Raw genomic sequence first — 18,803 nt, forward strand, 5'->3', positions numbered from 1 at the left:
TATGTGGATATAAATCTGATATATATGTGATGCCACTGCAGTATGAACGGTCAGGTCGCATATATCCGACCTATATGTCATCAAAAGGCGGGTATTGCCGTGCTTACTCGATGTAAGCAGTCATCGAAAGGCGTGGTTTATTGTGCAAGACTTGAATAAAGGTACTCACTGATGTAGGCAAAAGTTCTTCCGAAAATTATTTTTAACAGGTGTTAGTGAAGCAGCTCTCGTGTCTCACTACTCCTGCTTCAGACATACAGTACACCCACACGCACCTTGGAACAGACGTGGCAGCAAGTTGTCAACGAACTGCCATAGCCAAAATTCTTGCCCCCTTTCTTCTTAATCTCCAACACGGAATCATTTGGTTGAGAAAATATTGACTCCCGTTGCAGAAAGTCCTTAAAATTGCCACAAACGCGTTAAGTAGAGTGGTAATCTGCAGATCAATACTGAAATATCGATACTAGATACCAGCTCTTCATGCTCCAAAGTCGATACTGATGTAAAAATATTGATACTTCAGATATATTTTGTCCTTTGTTTTTTCTGATCCTGTATATTAGCTTGGCTGTATTGTAAATCACCCCACTACCTGAGTGTACCTACCTCAGGGTTTAAAATACATCAATAAATTACTATGATGTATTGTATTCTTTATATGATTTGAAATACTACTGTACACTGCTTTTTAAAATTTACCAGACGCATTAGGTGAATTTGCACATTGTATCGGATCGGTATCGCCGATACCAGCCTGAATTTTACCCAGTATTGGCTCGGAAATGAAATCGATGGTATCGCACATCACTAGAGCACACACTGCAGAAATCTTTACTTCCGTAAACACACGGAAATGCGAGTGATGTCGTGCTTTTGTGCATGCACTTCACTTTCACATTAACAAGTTGCATTTGTTTGGTAATGTGAACGACCACATAAAAATGTTTTAAACAAAAATCCGAACTGGGCATCATACCCAGTCGTGTGAACATTATCATTAGTTGCAGCCCAACTGGAAAGTCTCGAGCTTTAGAAGCCACTGGAATCATTTCCATAGTTTAACGCGTATGGTATTTTATACAGAAATAGGCTTGCAAATCCTGTTGTTGGCCACAACTTTCATGTTAAAGGTTTAACAAACAATTTTGAAATGTTCAACAGGCCAGATTAAAAAGTTACGATTGTTGCAGTTTTCCCATGTCTGGTCTTGTCCAATATTTGAGTTAAAAAGTCTGTCCTCATCCTTTTGGAATTAGGAACTGTCCAACGTTAAAGCTGCATTGGAAAGCACCAAATCATCACCTTCATTGTTTCAAAAAGATGGCTTGTTACCTTGTTTTTTTCAAACAACTCAATCTGCATTGCCTTTAGGTCCGTGTCGATGGCCGACGCAGCCTGACGGCGTTTCTTTGTAAGTTGTTCTTCCAGGTCTTCAGCCTGTGCCCTGAGCTTCTTGTTGTCCCTCTCCAGTGCCAGTTTCTCTGTCTCCAAGCGCTCTCTCCGACCCCATTCTGCTGCATTCTCCACTTGCAGCCTCTCCATCTGACAGGCACACACATTTGACTTATTCTTTTCTTAAAACATACGCCAACTTTGTACAGGAAAGCCACGTCTTTGAGTTGTAACAACATAAATAAATTAAAAACAAAAACACCATAAGGCCACATGGTGGCCCAGTGGTTAGGCCATCAGCCTCACAGTCTGGAAAATCAGGCAGAATACAGATTTCTTTTACAGTCTGTCTCTCTGTGTTACAGTAAACCTACCGTAAAAATGATGAACTGATCATATCTTTGTAAGGGTGTAAAATTGCACAATTAACGGGATCAAATACTTTCCCCCCACTGTACAGTATATACAATCGCAAACTTATATATTAAATAGAAACAAGTTAAAATATTGAAAGAAAAAGGTAATCATTGAATCAACCAAATTTTTTGTTGTTGTTGTAGTGGACGTTTGAAAGAAAATCTTGCTCATCAATCAGAAACTTAGAAAAAAGTAAAATATCGGGCCTCCACACCTCAGTTCGTAATTCAGCTAGTTTCTTGTCCATATTGGTACGAGCTCCAAGTTCATCCTCCAGGTCTTCAGATATGCGACCAAGCTCATCCTGATGCATTTCCTTCAGTAGATTCAGCTGGTGGCCATGCAAATGAAAATACATGTTATATTCAAGATTCAAGAGTTTTATTGTCATGTGCATAGTACAACAGCAGTTATACCATGCAATGAAAATCTTATTCTGTTCATTCTCCCAAGAAAAGAAAGAAAACAAATGAAAGAATAAGAACATAAGAAACATAAACACATAAACATATATACCAATAAATTAAGCAACAACAACAGAAGAGACATTAATACAAGTAAATAATACAAATAAATAAATAAATAAATAAAGTGCTATGAGTGTGTGCGTGTGTTGCGTGCGGCGTGTGCGAGTGCTTCGTTGAGGAGCCTGATGGCCTGTGGGTAAAAGCTGTTTGCCAGCCTTGTGGTCCTGGACTTCAAACTCCTGTAGCGTCTGCCTGACGGTAGGAGTGTGAATAATGAGTGTTGTGGATGTGTGCTGTCCTTGATGAGGTTGTGTGTTCTGCGTAGGACTCTAGATTTATAAATGTCTTGCAGTGAGGGGAGGGCTGCCCCAACAATGTTCTGTGAGGTCTTGATCACCCGCTGGAGTGCCTTCCTATCACGTGTTGTACAGTTACCGTACCAAACAGTGATGGAGGCGGTAAGGACACTTTCGATAGTGCATCTGTAGAAGCAACTCAGGATTGTGGTGGACATGCCAAATTTCCTCAGTCTTCTCAGGAAGTACAGTCTCCTTTGGGACTTCTTCATAATTTGTTGGGTGTTGTGAGACCAGGTGAGGTCCTCGCTGATGTGTGTGTCAAGTAACTTGAAGGTTTTCACCCTCTCCACCTCAGTCTCATCAATAAACAGGGGTCTATGCGGCTCCTTTTCCCTTGTTCTTGGGTCGATGATCATCTCTTTAGTCTTATCTGTATTGAGAAGGAGATTGTTATCACAACACCAAGCTATGAGGTCCGCCACCTCTCTTCTGTATGATGTTTCAACACCACCAGTGATCAGGCCGATGACTGTAGTGTCATCCGCAAATTTAATGATGCTGGTGTTGTTCTGGGAGGCCACGCAATCGTAGGTGAAGAGCGTGTAGAGGAGTGGACTCAGCACACACCCCTGTGGGGTCCCAGTGCTCACAATTCTTGAGCTGGATGTGCGGTTGTGGACTCTGACTGACTGGGGCCTGCCTGTTAGAAAGTTAAACACCCAGTTACAGAGGGAGGGAGACAGGCCAAGTGTGAGGAGCTTATTTGTGAGTTTGTGGGGGCAGACTGTATTAAAAGCAGAGCTATAGTCTATAAATAGCATTCTGACGTATGTGTCCTGGCCCTGTAGGTGAGAAAGGGCTGTGTGGATGGCAGTGTTGACTGCATCATCCGTGGACCAGTTCTGGCGATATGCAAACTGTAGAGGTTCCACAGTGGCTGGGATGCTCTTTTTGATGTGCGTCATGACTATTCTTTCAAAGCACTTCATTACAATAGGAGTGAGTGCTATAGGGCGATAGTCATTCAAGCAGGTCACGTTGCTCTTCTTGGGTACGGGCACTATGGTGGTGGACTTAAAGCAGGTCGGTACAGATGCTTGTGCAAGCGACAGGTTAAATATTTCAGCAAGCACATCAGCTAGCTCTGATGAGCAAACCCGAAGTGCACGTCCTGAGATGTTGTCTGGGCCTGCTGCTTTTCGTGGGTTTGTTTTGTTCAGAACCCTGCGCACATCAGCTGATGTCACCATGAGAGGTGAGAGTATATATATATATATATATATATATATATATATATATAGAGTATAACTTCTATTTTACACACACGCACACACACACACACACACACATAGAGTTGTGCTCATTCATGGGCATAAATGTCTTATTAATTTTGAGCCATTCATTGCTTATTTGAATGAATGTTTATTATTTACCACTTTTATATACACTGTATGCCTATGTGTGTATATGTGTATACATACATACAGTCATGGAAAAAAAATGATTAGACCACCCTTGTTTCTTCAGTTTCTTTCTTCATTTTAATGCCTGATAAAATTAAAGGTACCTTTGTTTGGACAAATATAACAATGACAACAAAATAGCTCATAAAAGTTAAATTTTGTGGCAGTACAATGCTAGAGCTATTCATGTAAGAACTTGATTTTGGTTATTATCAAGAAAATCATGGACGTTGCTAGATATCAGCATGTCACCGCATGTCAATATTTCTGATAGGGCTGTCAATGAATTACAATTTTTAGGCTGAACGTCTGTCTAACTCCCAAAGCTGGAAACACCAACTCAGCACAGACTGGAGAAGCTTCATTTCCTGCTGGAGAGCAAACAGCAGCAAACTTTGCTATGAACCACACTCTTCTACACACTTATAGGTCTATCCAAGGAAAAGCCTCAGTGTTTCTTACAAACAGTAGACGTACACAGAGGTGTCTGAAGTGTGACAGCGTGTGACAGTGTGACAGTGTGTTTTATCGGCCCGCGGCACATTCTAAAAATATAATTTAACAACAAAATTAAAGAAAAAACAGCAAAAATGAAAAAAATCTGTAATTTTACAAGAATAGTGTCAACATACAGTATGTAGTAGAGAAAAGTTGTAAAAAATGGATGATATGTCAAAGCGGGAAGGTGAGCGTAAGCATGTCTCACCTGTTTGAGGACTTCCTGTTTATTTTTGCTCAGCTCCTCATACTTAAGCTTCCACTGACTGAGCTCAGCCTCCAGCTTCTCGATGCTCTTACTCAAAGCCAGCTTGTCTCTGTGCATGACAAAAACACACAACAATCATTTCCACCACTTGTGAGTCACAACTGATCGCAAAAGAGATGTTGGTTTGAATCTCTATGTGCTTGCATGTGTTCTCTCCACACAAACTTGCTGTCTCCCACAGTCCCAAAATACGTACAGTAATCCCTCGTTTACAGCGGTTAATTGTGTACGTTAAACGGTTAAATTGTAATATTTGCCACCCTAACTTAACTTACCAGTTACATGTTGTGTTGTTTATTTATTGGTTCACACTGTATGACTGTTTGTTGAATGTCTGCCCGTTGCCAACACTAGATGTTGGCTACTGCTGACAAATTGAACTGCAGCTTCCTTAAGCAAGCTGGAGTGCCTCTGACTATGCAGTTACGATGCCATCTAGTTGACAGAGTTGTAACGACAAGACACTCAAGACAGTCCGATTCCAATTTGATTGTGAAAAAATGTGAGCAGATAGCGCCAAATCTAAAAATAAAGAAATTTAAACTAGCCAAATCCCTTTGTGGTGATTAAAATTTAATTGTGGCACTAACAAATGACTGTGTGGGAAATCCTTCATGTGACCTTCATCGAATGCCCTAACAGTTTTACAATTGTGTGACCTACTCTCTCTCTTTCAGCAAGACTTTCTGGGACTCATCCAGGCGAAGCTGCAAGGCGTTGAGTTTGCTGGACTCGTCCTCTGTGGCGCTCATGTCCCCCCACAGCTGCCTGTTACGTTCCTGCCGGCTCAACGCTGAGGACGAACGAGTGCCGGGCAGGTTCATGCCGTTGCCGCTCACACCGTCCCATGACTCTTGCGTGTCGCTACCTGACGCTCGTAAATGCAGCACAGACTGAAGAAGCTCCATTTCCTGCTGGAGAGCAAACAACGACAGCAGACACTTCTTTTTTATTTCACAACAGAATACCACAGCGCTTGCTACGAACCACACTCTTCACACACTAATGGGTCTATCCAAGGAAAAGCCTCAGTGTTTCTTAACACAGGGGTGCCCAAAGTGCGGCCCGGGGGCCACAGCTGTTTTATAATTGGCCCGCGGCACATTCTAAAAATAGAATTTAACAAGAAAATGAAAAAAAAACCCAGCAAAAATGAAAAAAAGAATAATGTCAAAATATTCAGATAAAAAATTTGTAATCAAACAAGAAAAAGTCATAATTTTACAACAGTAACATAATATTATGAGGAAAAATAATGTAATTTTAGTTGCATAACTAAAAAAAAAATATTCAAGAAAGCCATAATGTTTTTAAAGTTGCAATATTATGAAAAACAAACAAAAAAAATGAAGTTGTCATTTTTGGAAAATTTGATTGCGGAAAAGTATAATGTTATGAGAATATAGTTACTGAAATAAAATGGCACGAATGGAAAAACAGCTGTAATTTTATGAGAATAAAGTAAAAACATTTAGAGAAAAAATGTTGTAAAAAAGTCACAATTTTACAAGAATAACCTCATAATATTATGACAATATGTCAGTGTTGAAATATTAAAGAATTTAAAAAATATATTTTAAAATCATAATATTATGAGAAACAAACAAAACAAAATAAAGTAATTTTGGAAAAATAGGTTAGGGAAAAGTCAAAATATTATGGTAATAAAGTTAAATTATTATGGGAAAAAGTCATACTATTACAAAAAGAAAATTGATGAATGTTATTTAAGAAGAAAGTTGATATATGTGGAAAATAAAAAAAAAGAACAGCAACAAAAATGGAAAAAAAGAGCAAAGAACCAAGTTCATACTAATAATGCACTTTTTCCACATATATCACAAAGTTGAGATGCAGTTTTTTCTTGAAGAAAGGACGCTGTAAAAGTAAAAGGTAACAGATCTGTGATACAGTTCACCCCCAACATGTCTATGAGGTAAATAACAATGGGCCTCATTCACGAAACGTTCTTATGCACAAATGTGTTCTTAAAGCCTTCTTACGAAGATTTTTGGCATTCATGAAACGTATTCTTAACTCACAGTTCTTAGATCTAAGAACAAATTCTACGAACGCTCAGGAGGACTCTTACGCACAAGCAAAGCTTGCACTTTCAATGCGCAATCGCCCTCATGATGGATTTTGCAACCTGATCCCAAAAATTATAGTGCAAATAAAATATCCCAACAATTATTTATCATCAAAACAACTAAAATATACTCCATGGATAAATATATATTCAAATCCCAGTTCATCAAAAAAAAAAAAAAAAGTAGCTGTCTGGACGTGCGCTGCGCAGAGAGAGAATGTAAAGGGACCATTAGATTTATTTGCTGAAAGCCACGAATATTTGATGTCCCGCTTCAGGCTTCAGGCTTCCCTCTCTGTTCTTGCAGGTGTGCAGGATCATCAGAATAACATCGCAATGAAACGTGGTGTGTCTATTGCGCACGTAGCACCCCCAGATAACGACATGCGCCCCCAGCCACGTCTTGAGCCAGAGCACGGGGCTGCTGTATTAATTAGGCAGCGTCTAATCAAATGTAACCACAGAAAAAATACATTGTCACACACAAATTATGTATTTTGACTTTATTTTTCCATCATGATTGTGTAAATATTTTCTAGAGTTTCCGAAATGGTTTGGTTTTTGATTGATGGCCCACCTCCCGTTTCCTCCAGATCCCTCCGGTGCAGTCTAATCTTTTTTTTTTAGTCTATTTTAAGTCAAAACACTTCTTTTTAACCTCTGCGGTGGCGCGTTTCTCCATGGAAACGGCATTTATGTTGCCTGCAATGGTGCTCCATGCCGACTCTTTTTGGATGGCCTGATGACCAGTGGATACACGTGAAAATAAGGTGGTCTTGTGTTCACTCACTCCTTGTAAAAGCACCTCTATTTCTGTAGAATTGAAGTTTTTCTTCTGTTTGTTGTCCATCGCCGCCTCCAGCTGCCTGTTGTGCACGGCACATTCTTTACCTTATATAGGAAATAATAGGCGGTGACCTATGCAAATTAGGCCTTACATGCACGTGCATTGCAGTTGGCATTCATCAACCTAAGAACACCGGTGCGAACGATTATCCGTACTTAAGAACGTGTCGTGAATGTGGCGCAGTTTCCAACCCGCGCCTTCTTAAGTACACTTCTTAAGAAGACTTTTAAGAAGATGTTCGTGAATGAGGCCCAATGCCCTTACAGTTAGGGAGGTACTCACTAAGGGGAAATGTGACAACTGTAACAATAGAAAGAACAGGATATGAGTTTCTGGTTTCTGGAACAGCACTTCCTCTGCTGGCACACAATCACTTTTATAAGGAATTTTGCAGTTTGAAGACACTGTTGTTTGACCACAGAAGCCTTCAAAATGTCAAATTATCACTGAAACCGAAATGTAAGTGGTATAAATGTATGCAAAAAAACTCAATCAAAGTTGTGTTCTAATATGGTGGAGCATGTGCATTGATTTCTAAGAAGTACATTATCGAGGCGCTGTAAATGTGTTATTTCTTGAATACAATAGTGTTTCTCTTTTTCTTATATTGCTTCTATTGCAAACATGGTCAAAAAAAGCAGCAACTTGAGGTGGAAAGAAATAACTCACAGCAAAACACAAAGGTTTGTGTTGATCTTGCTGCCACATTGTGTCTTTGGCAATAATCACATCTTCAATGAAGGTAAAAATAACCCTAAATATTCATGTAACCCTTTCATTCATTATTTATATGAATTTAGAATTGTTTTCTGCATGTAAAACTATAATTATAAAACTATAAAAACATGTTTTGTGTGAACATTTTTGGCTTTCTTGAACAGATTAATTGGATTTACATTATTTCTTCTGAGAAAAATGTATTTGGTTGGAGTAGATTTCAGTTAAGAGTCAGACCTTCTGGAACGGCTTAATGATGCTAACCAAGTTCCACTGTACATTTGATAACTGTAAATGGAGTTATTTGTGTGCATAAATATCACCCAAAGTATTATATTACAAATAGAAGCCATATGTAATGAAAACATCTAAAATGTGGGAAAACCATCTAAATACTGTATACAGCGCAGACCCACCTTTTGTTGACCTATTTTCTGTGTGTTCATGTCCATGTCCCTCACTGGTTCTGGCTCTGGAGACCCAGGTGGCCCCCCTTCTAACCTGTCCAACTTACAGTCAGTGTGGACTTGCGAGGTGGAGAAGGCGGGGGAGGGCGGCGCAACGGATGGAGAGGAAGAGGCGGAAGCAGCACAGAGATGGTGCGCAGGTGAGGAAGACGACGAACTGGTGGCTGGAGGAGGAGCGGTGCTATCACTGCGAAGATCCTGTTTCAGCACCTCCACCTCTGACGCCAGTTCCTGACGTTCTCTGCGTACGCTCGTCAGCTCCTTGGTGACAGCGTCCAACCTCTGCCTCAATTGGCGGACTTCATCACGTGCACGGTTACGCTCTCCGCGAACCTAGAAGAAAAGACAAGCTTGAATGGACTAGCTATGTCAAGGATTTCCAAACTTTTTCCAGTGTATGAAAGGACAGTAGATATGCTAATTAGTTATATATATATATACAGTATATGTATGTATTTCTTTAAACTGCATCTCAGCTTTGTGATATAGGTGAAAAGGAGTATTATTACAATGAAGTTTGCTATTTTTTTCCCCCATTTTTGGGGTTACTATTTTTGGTTACATTTTCAAAATATTTAAACTTTCTTCTTAAATACCAGTTATCTTTGTAAATTTTATTTTCGTAATATTATGACGTTATTCCCATAACATTTTGACTTCATTCCATAATATTTTTTCCTCAACCTAATTTTCCATAAATGGCAACTTTATTTTATTTTGTGTTTCCTATATTACAACTTAAAAAATATTTTTTTTCTTAAATATTTCAACTGTACAGTATGTACTAAAATTACATTATTTTTTTCTCTTAAATTTTGACTTTATTCTTGTAGAATTACAGCTGTTGTTTTCCCCCATTTCTAGTATTGTTTGTTTTTTAATTTTTCAACTACTTCAACTTTCTTTTTTGTCAATTTTGTTCTCGTAATTATGACTTTATTCACATAATATTTTTACTTTATTCTCGTAATATTACAACTTTTTCTGAAACCAAATTTTCTAAAAACTACTTTATTCATTGTTTTGTTTGTTGTTCATAACATCTCGACTTTAAAAAAATTAAGTTTTTGTACTTTAACTTTATGCTACTAAAATTGCCTTATTTTTCCTCACAATATTACAACTTTTTTCTCTTAAGATTTAGACCTTATTCTTTAAAGTTACCACAGATTTTTCAATTTTTGCTGTTTTTTTTAATTATTTTAATTTTTAAAATTTTCTTGTTAAATTATGTTTTTAGAATGTCCTGCGGGCCAATACAAAAACAGCCACTGGCTGCTGGCTGCAAATGGCCCTGGGCCGCTTTTTGGACATCCCTGATCTATGTTGTACGATGCATAGGTTCCAATATATTTGGGTTTCCACAGATGTGGGACTTAAAGGAAATTAAATTATTACAATAAATACAATTAAATTAAAAAAACAAAAAAAACATCAAGACCAAAAAGGTGTGAAAGTTGTTTGACACCTAACAGATGCGTAGAAGTTCCTGAATGAGGGCACATGTCAAAAATGTATTTATTCATGCCATCACTCCGACCATGAATGAATGATAGCCGCTACAATCTGCCTACAACAGTAAGGTTCACTGGTGGGCTGATAGGTAGTGGGTGTGTGGGAATGCTGAGAAGCATCCACAATATGATATTGCCGGCTGTATATCAGGACTTTCCCACATTTACTGTCATTTCATATTTTCTGTGACAGCTTTCCCATTGGAAATGAATGGACAATTTATGCGGCAACCACTCACACTCACATTCCCAAAATTCCCACATTTTCTATAATAACATCTTTTCTGTTACATTTTCCCACTGAAAATGAATTGCCAATTTCAATGTTGGTGGAAATCATTTTACATTTAATATTACATGTAACATTCTGCTTTTTCTGTGCACAGTGGCATGGCTCAGATCAGAGTGGTCGTCTCCCAACCTGATGGCTGTTGGTTTGATCCTCAGTTGGTGAATAGGTCTCAACACATTTCTAGGATATTTCAACATTCATTCGACATTTCAGTTCAGCTTCAGCATTCACATGCTATTTCTGCTGAAATTGCTTCATCAAGTTTTAAATAAAGTATGTTGTTGAAGTAACTTCATTGTTTGCATATCTTCTTTTTCCACCTCGAGTCCCCTCACTCACGTAGCGAGCTTGCCTGGGCAGGTGCAGACATTCTCAAGTGGAGGTATAAAGAGTGTAGGTACACTTACGGTAAGTGGCATCTTAACTATGCTAGCTTTAGTGTTAGGCAACATGTGCAAATAAAGTTCTACGAGTGTAAAAATGCACAAATTATATTGCGCACTGTGTTGCAATGGCAATTTGATCTTGAGTATTGCTTATTTCAATATAAAACTGTTTAAAAAGGGTAATTGTCTAATTCTAATTTGTCTGCGTGTATACAGCCCTCAATGGAAAAACGTTTGGACACCCTGTACTACATGAATCAAAACATTTGATTTATTATTTTATAAATAGCAACCCACCTTGCTCCATTTCTCTCTCCAGTTGGCCGTGCAATCAGACCACCAGCGCATGGTTTTCTCCATCTGAGCTGCTCTGGCCCGTGCTTCCTCTAGTTCCCTGAGTCTCAGCTCTTCCCTGCTCTCCCAGTCTGCCCCAGCTGCCTCCCCCATCACTCCCAAGGCTCCCAGGCCCAGGCCTCCAAGCCCAGGTGACAGCAGCAGTGGAGGGCTGGAGCTGGGGGTCCCTCCATTCGGGCTGGGGGTATGGATAAGGCTTTCTGGCGAACGGATCCCGCTGTCAGAACCCATGCCCAGGCTGCACAATAGGCCACCTCCTGTGGACTTGCTGCCATCAGACAGGTGGGGACTGGGCGTGTGGTTCATGTTGTGATTGGTTGGACTGTGAGGTGAAAGATCAGGAAATCATCATCATCCACAGCCACTCATCAACCTGAGGACAAAAAAAAAAACAAACTTAGAGGAACATAAAATATGTACCAATTATTCCATAAGTTTCATTTTATTATTTGCTTTGCAACATTTTGGGACTAGTATTAAATGATACTGTACATATTCAAAGCACGGTATCTTATGCACTGTAAATTTCAGAGGAGATGTTTCTCTGTTGGTCGGCACCTTCTCAGTTCATGGCTACACCATTATTGGTTTGGTTTGGTTTGGTTTAGTTTATTTGAACATGAAGGTTACAATGGAATACATCTCGTGAATCATTCTTTGACAGTTCCACATGTCCAAAAGGAGTAGGAAGAAGCAAAGCTTATTTAATCCTACCCCCCATCCATTCTACATCTAGTACAGTACATGTAGTTCACTTCCTGGATTCCATGTCATGTTTTCAGTGATAGTCAGGATAACACATAATAGATAACGGTGAGGAACAGATAACTTAGAGGAACATACATGTTTTCTAGTAACGGGTATGTCAAACGTTACAACAGTTACCGACAGTGAAATGTGGCGCGTTATTATGTGCTGGTGGCTACATCAACCATGTAGATGCGGCTTCAGTGCCATTGTTCACTGCTACTACACAGGAAGCAGGGCTAGGCGATGTGGACCAAAACTCATATCTCGATATATTTACGTTGATTATCGATATACAATATTATATCCCAATATTTTTTCCACAAAGTGAGTTTAGACGAAGTCAAAGCCAAATATGCATGGAAAGTTGATCTATCAAAATTTGATTAGTGCTAAATAATTGTGATTGTGAAGTTCGCTGGACATCGCAAGTCTGTTGTTTTCAGCAGGTTTTTGAATCCCTTCTTTTCCAGCGTTGCAACGGGGACCAAATCTTTAGCAATGTGATAGGACACTGCTTTAGTAATAGCACACCACTTTGCAGTTTTCCTTTCATGAAGAGTGCAACAGGAAAAAGAAGCAAGTGTTGTGGCTGTTAGGAATTGTGCGCTGCCCTCTCTCCTGCTCTCCCTCTGCTCTGTGTTTCAGCGCACCTCCTACCACCTAGTTCCCTCCTGGCACACCTGCAGCTCGTTAAGGAGGACAATTGATAAGCAGCAGGGTCCTGCAGCATGGTGCCAGTTCGTTGTAGCTCTTCGCTAACCGTCCATGACGCACCAGCTACCTCCTACGTCTCGACCTGCTATTCCTCTAGCATCTATCTCAGCTCCTTGCTGCTCCTTTTGTTACCTTTTTCTCTTGCTTACCTGCCACGGTGTGTATGCTGTTTTGCCTAGCCCTGTGCTGCTGATAGTGTTTTCTGTTAGTGTAATTATAGTCCTTGCCGTTCTACCTCATCGTTTTCGGTAGCTCCTTTATTTAGCCCTAGTGTGTTTTTCCCGTGACCCCCTCCGGGTGATCTTTTGTTGTACTTTGTTTATTCCCTGTTTTGGCTCCTCTGTTGCATCCTTTTTATAATAAATCCTCTTCCACCACCTGCTGGCTCTCGCATCTTGGGATCCTCGTGCCTCCACACGTGACAGTCACTTTTTCAAAGTACCTCCAAAATACTGAGCCACTGCTTTTTCCTTTTCGGACCCGTTCCGCCACCGCAGACATTGTCGCTTCCTTCATGTTTGTTGACGACAGATCTCTTCGGCTCTCCTTCATGCACGGAATGCAATACAGTCAAACCTTGGTTTTCGAATGCTCCTGTTTTTGTATAATTTAGTTGGTGCAAAAATTTTTGTACACAACTCAGTTATCATAGAACATTGCACATAACAAACTATTCTCTTTGCCGTTAAATCGAGTGGCCAACCAAAGCAACCTACACTTTGCTGACTTAATGTCTGTTAATTTTTTTATTGAGTGTAACTTCAAAATAACCTGCCATGGGGCAAAAGAAACTGAGAGTGCCAGCATTTTGATAAAGAAGGTGAGAAACACTATTGAATTCAAGAAATAACAAGTAAAACACCATGGTGGTGTCCCCTCCTCCCTCTCCACTCCTCGACGTCTTCACCAACAAGTCTTTAATAAACGAATAAAATACCTTTAATTAAAGTGATGTTGTGATTTCATTCTTCATTCACACTTATTTTGCATGTGAAGCTATAATTATTCTCTGTGAATTTTTTTTTTTTTTCGATCTTGTCATTTTTGGGTGTCTGGAATGGATTAATTCGATTTACATGATTTCCTGTACAGAAAATTGCTTTGGTTTTCATCGGACGTTTTGAAATCAATTAACCACTGTACCACTGTAATTACTTCCTGTCACGGCCTGTGGATGTGTCTGCATAACATCTGTCTGTGTAGGCTCTCAGTCGTACAGGAGTTGTCCATCGAGGGAAAGGCTTCTTGAGACGTCATCTGTACTTCTGTGAAGATGTGTCGGACGTTTCGCTCCTCATCCCTGTAGTTGGGTATGAACGACTCTGATACTGGCCGAGCCAGAACAATAGATGTTAACGAGCCAGTATCAGAGTCGTTCATACCCAACAAAAGGGAAGTGTAGCACTTCCCTTTTATCGGAGGTGCTAATGGCAGGAGAGGATTAGACAACAACTCCGCCCAGGCTTAGTGTAAGGAACCAATAGGAGGAGGGTGTTGGCACACCAATTCCGCCCACTCTTACTGTATTTAAGGCCTAGGCTACAAGCACTTATTAGTTCGCTGACGAAGCTCTTCGTATGAGGAGCAAAACGTCCGACACATTCTTCACAGAAGTACAGATGACGTCTCAAGAAGCCTTTCCCTTGATGTCTGCATAACAGTTCTTTTATGAACTCCGGTCAAGGGGTGAGAGCGGATGGAACTCCTGACCCTACTCCAAGCCCCACTCCTCCTTCCCTGGCTACGATGGTGGTGATGAATGGCGTCTGGGATCTGCCTTTGGAAGGGGGAGCTAGTACTTCCAGCTGTGCACAGCTGCACGGGGGGGTACTGTCACACCCTGTGTGTGTGCCTGTGTGACAGTTCGTTTATATTCACTTTTTATGCCTCAGTTTGCGTTTGAATGCTTTTATTTTGTAGTTGCTTCCTGTTTTGCCCTGTGCTTTGTCCCGTTTGCTTTGCGTTTTGCCTTTATTATTTAGTTCAGCCTTTGGCGTCTTTCAGTTGTTGGTGCATTGAGCTATATAAACATGAGTATTACATGTGCTTGTAAGCCTGTTTATTGGTGAATCCCTGCTGGTGCACTGCAGCAGTCATTAAAAATATACATTTAACCTGCGCCAGGTTTCATTTCCGCACCACCATGGCGCCGTGTGACACTTTCCCTGGTATCTAATTACATTTATGAACTATGTTACTCATTTAGGGAAAATAACTAGTAACTATAACTAATTACGATTGAAAGTAATTTGCCCAACACTGCCAATGAAAGGTGAGTCGGGCCTGAAGTGACTTACTCACAATAGCAAAAATGCCAATAAATGTCATTATTTCAATGATTTTCAATGTTCTTTGTTCAACTGTAAGCACTAGGGCTAAGCAAGTACACCACCACCTGTATCTGTTCAACCATCAAAATGATGAATGTATCTGTACTCGGAGTGGGCCGGGCATAAACCGGAAGTGTGTGTGGTTCAAACTGGGGCGGGGCTTAAATCGGTACATTATTTTAAGTCTGAAATTAGCACGGATTGATGAGACGTTGTTATAATAATTATTATTATTATTCAACAAAATGTGTACTGTGTATGTGTGTACGTGATCTGTAAGACTTTATTATTTAATTATTTTTTAATGATCTGTGTGAAGTTGGTGATTCATGCAAACATCCAGTGATGGCCAACAGGGAAATAATCTGTCAGCCTTGCTCACTGTAGTTTTCTCAAAAGCACCGTGTTCAGTACTACTAGCAAAGCTTTCCAACTGACTTTGTATCACCAGCCAAATTAGAATCACCATCGCCATCATTTTACTTTAAATGGCTCTGGATTCTTTTTTTTTTCCTTTTTCTTCTTCTTTCTGATCCAAGAAAACAGTCCTTCCTGTTCACTTCCCCTGAAATGAGGCGGAGGAAGTTCCAAAGCAGTCATGAAAATAACTCACATGTAAGAAAAATAAAGCAAGTGGAGTAGGTAGAAAATGTGTACCGGTAGTTAAAAACATACGGCTGTCGTGTTCAAGAGCACGGTACAAAACCAGGTCCATACAGAGACATATACAAAGCTTTATACTTCCTTAGACACTTTTGCAGAGGGCAGGATGTTTACTTTTTCTGCAGCCCCGCCTCCTTTGTTGTGTGACTGCTGAAGAGCAAAATCTTTCTATTTTTATTCCACCCTATTTGTTGACACTCAACTACTTCCACATTTCTAAACTATTTAAACCATTCCAACACCAACATGCTCAGCTCATTTGGCACATGCATGCCATCTATTTACACAATCCAAAAAATCCCCACGTTTTCCGTAATTCAACATTTCCCATGACACAACAATCCCATTGAAAATGAATGACAAAAATGCTTCCTCGAAAAAATCAGACCTCACTAATCGCTCAGCGTTACTTTCTCCGGCATCGTATTAATGCACAGTATCGGCAGTCTATTTTTGTGTATGTGATGAAAATGGCTTGCGGCCTCGCATCTTCATCCGCTGTGGAACACATACAACACAAGATGGCTGCGACGCTCGCGGCGGATGCATCTTCATCACATGTGAGGTCTGATTTTTTCGAGGAGGAATATTTGTCATGCAAATAAATGTATTACTCTTTCGAATGCATATTGTTTTGAGAAGCCAAACTCTTTATTTGAGTAACCCCAATAACTAACCGGAACTATGTTTCTCATCACCAAAACCCGACCAGAACTGGGCTACGGGACAAAGTGCGGGGTACGTCACTGTTAATGGACTACACTGCTGATGGGGATGTCATACAACTTCATGTCAAAAAATCCGAACTATCCCTTTAACCGTGCATGTAGTACGAGCGTGCTTTTATTTTGATGGGCGGATTTATCAGACACTGCAAGTTTTACGCCGAGTGTTGCTGTAGAGACCGGAGATGGTTGTTTTTTTTCGGCTGACAAAAGTAAACGTATACAACAAATATGGCATCAATTTCAAGCACATTTCCAGGATGAAATAGTGCCACAACAGACTGTTGCAAAACAGAAATGAAATGAAAGTATACATATTTAACAAAATAAATGGTAAACAAAAAAAAGGAAAAGGAAATGATAAAATAGAGGTTTCCTACAAGACTCAGATCATGAATTGGATGAGCTAGTTCTACAGACTGTTTTGTCTGAGGCTGACAATAAAGAAAGCTACGTTGTAAATACACCTTGCTGTTCTTTTGAACCCACACAAAATACCACAGAATGCAAGTTGGACTACCTCAAGTTCTCAGGTTTTGGACAGGTGTGATACTTGTACTACAGTGTGCACGTCTGATGGCGCTCACAGAGGTCCAAGGAATGCTGTATGCTCAGACACCTGAAAAATTAGGGGGAACAATGCTGACGTGTGTCCGTTATAACGCGGCACTTACACACCACAATAGCGCATTTCTGAAGACACCCAGAATGAAGCGGAAGACATGGGACAAGGTAAGTTTAATGTAGCGCAAATCAATGAGATGAATGTTAATGTAACTTACTGACATAACGTTACCCGTGTGGAGGGCTAGCTTTCTTAACTATGACTGTCAAATGTGTGGCTACTTTAATATTGAGCCTCGTGAGGAGAAATTAAATTAGTGGATTGCAAGAATTGTCATATTTTGTCTATTTTTTCATCGTACTTTTCTTAAAAGTAATGTTAAAATCTTGTCTCTTTCTCATAGACCCAATCTCATGTATCATCTCGTCCTGTGAACTGTTCCGTGACACCCCTAATAAATAGTTTGTTACGATGTAGAATGTAAATTTAAGAAATAAAACTTTTGATTATCTAAAAAATTAAACCAACTGGTTGTTCATTATTAAGGGAAATGTCTTATTTTCTCTTGTGTATTTATAATTGGTCTTTAACAAAGCAAAAATATGTTTTATCTGAAGACTCAATTAATCAAAGAAATTTTCAATGAAATACCCGAATACTAAAATATTGAACAGCTGCAGCCCTAAACATAAATGATTAGTAATAGCAGATACAACTGCCATAATTATTTTAGCTTTTATCATTTTTAGTTTTTGTTTCAATTTGTGGAAACGTCTCTTCTCGTGAGCTGAGTGTATCGTGACAACAACAGTCAGTACAGCAACTGCATAGTAATAATGACTGCAGATACTGACTTGACGATGTAAAGGCCCACATCAGTCAAAGCGGTCAGTCTTGTAGAATTACCTACAGACATCCCCACTTTTGATTCTAACTCCCAATTTCGCTGGCAAGAGCATACAAAACGTGAGAAGACAATTTGTGTAGAAATTGTGTGCGAACGCTGAATTGAAATGCTGTACGGAAAAAGTGGAATTACGGGAAAAAATGTTAGCCTGAACGTTTTGATGCTGGAATGGTTTGAATGGCCCAAGAAATGTGGAACTTGTAAAAATTGTCCAATCATGTTGAATGGGAAAATGTGGCGCTATGGAAAAAGTGAAAATGTGGAACAAGTTGTGCCGAACATTTTGATGTTGGAATGGTGTGAATCAGTTGAGAAATGCGGAAGTCGTCGAGCGTCCTTCTGGGAATAAAACAGTGTCCACACCAAACAGCATGTTTCAATTGAGGATTCAACAACATTCAGTTACCAACAATTATCAACTGTGTGTTTCATGTTAGAAAGTTACCACGAAAAATAACCTGATCTTACACATCGGAGCGTCTGTCACAACAGTTATATTTCTACCAGGGTCCTGTACTACCAATCAAGTTCAACTTATGTGTGTCTTGTCCACAGGTGGTGGTGGAGTGTCACATTATGAGGCTGCATGAGTGCTGTTGGCACTGAGGCGCTGTGGTTCATTGAGGAAAACATGAATACTGAAGCAGAGCATGATGCCCTCCCTTGGGAAAGTGAG

At 39.8% G+C, this 18,803-nt stretch overlaps 1 protein-coding gene across 3 annotated transcripts in view; it reads right to left on the reverse strand.

Moving 5' to 3' along the window:
• ccdc102a (coiled-coil domain containing 102A) overlaps positions 1-18,803 on the reverse strand; it is a 33,360-nt gene that overhangs the window by 8,959 nt on the left and 5,598 nt on the right. For 2 of the 3 annotated variants that reach the window (XM_054771582.1, XM_054771584.1), the window contains exons 2-7: positions 11,417-11,846; positions 8,877-9,260; positions 5,471-5,721; positions 4,748-4,856; positions 2,027-2,143; positions 1,336-1,545 (exon numbers count right to left, since the gene is read on the reverse strand). In XM_054771582.1, the coding sequence (XP_054627557.1) occupies positions 1,336-1,545; positions 2,027-2,143; positions 4,748-4,856; positions 5,471-5,721; positions 8,877-9,260; positions 11,417-11,779 (1,434 nt within the window). In that variant the 5' untranslated portion in view covers positions 11,780-11,846. The remainder of the gene's footprint in view (positions 1-1,335; positions 1,546-2,026; positions 2,144-4,747; positions 4,857-5,470; positions 5,722-8,876; positions 9,261-11,416; positions 11,847-18,803) is intronic. The other variant, XM_054771583.1, reaches the window with a different exon arrangement.

This window comes from Dunckerocampus dactyliophorus, chromosome 3 (assembly GCF_027744805.1).
Source record: "Dunckerocampus dactyliophorus isolate RoL2022-P2 chromosome 3, RoL_Ddac_1.1, whole genome shotgun sequence".
Classification (NCBI taxonomy): domain Eukaryota; kingdom Metazoa; phylum Chordata; class Actinopteri; order Syngnathiformes; family Syngnathidae; genus Dunckerocampus; species Dunckerocampus dactyliophorus.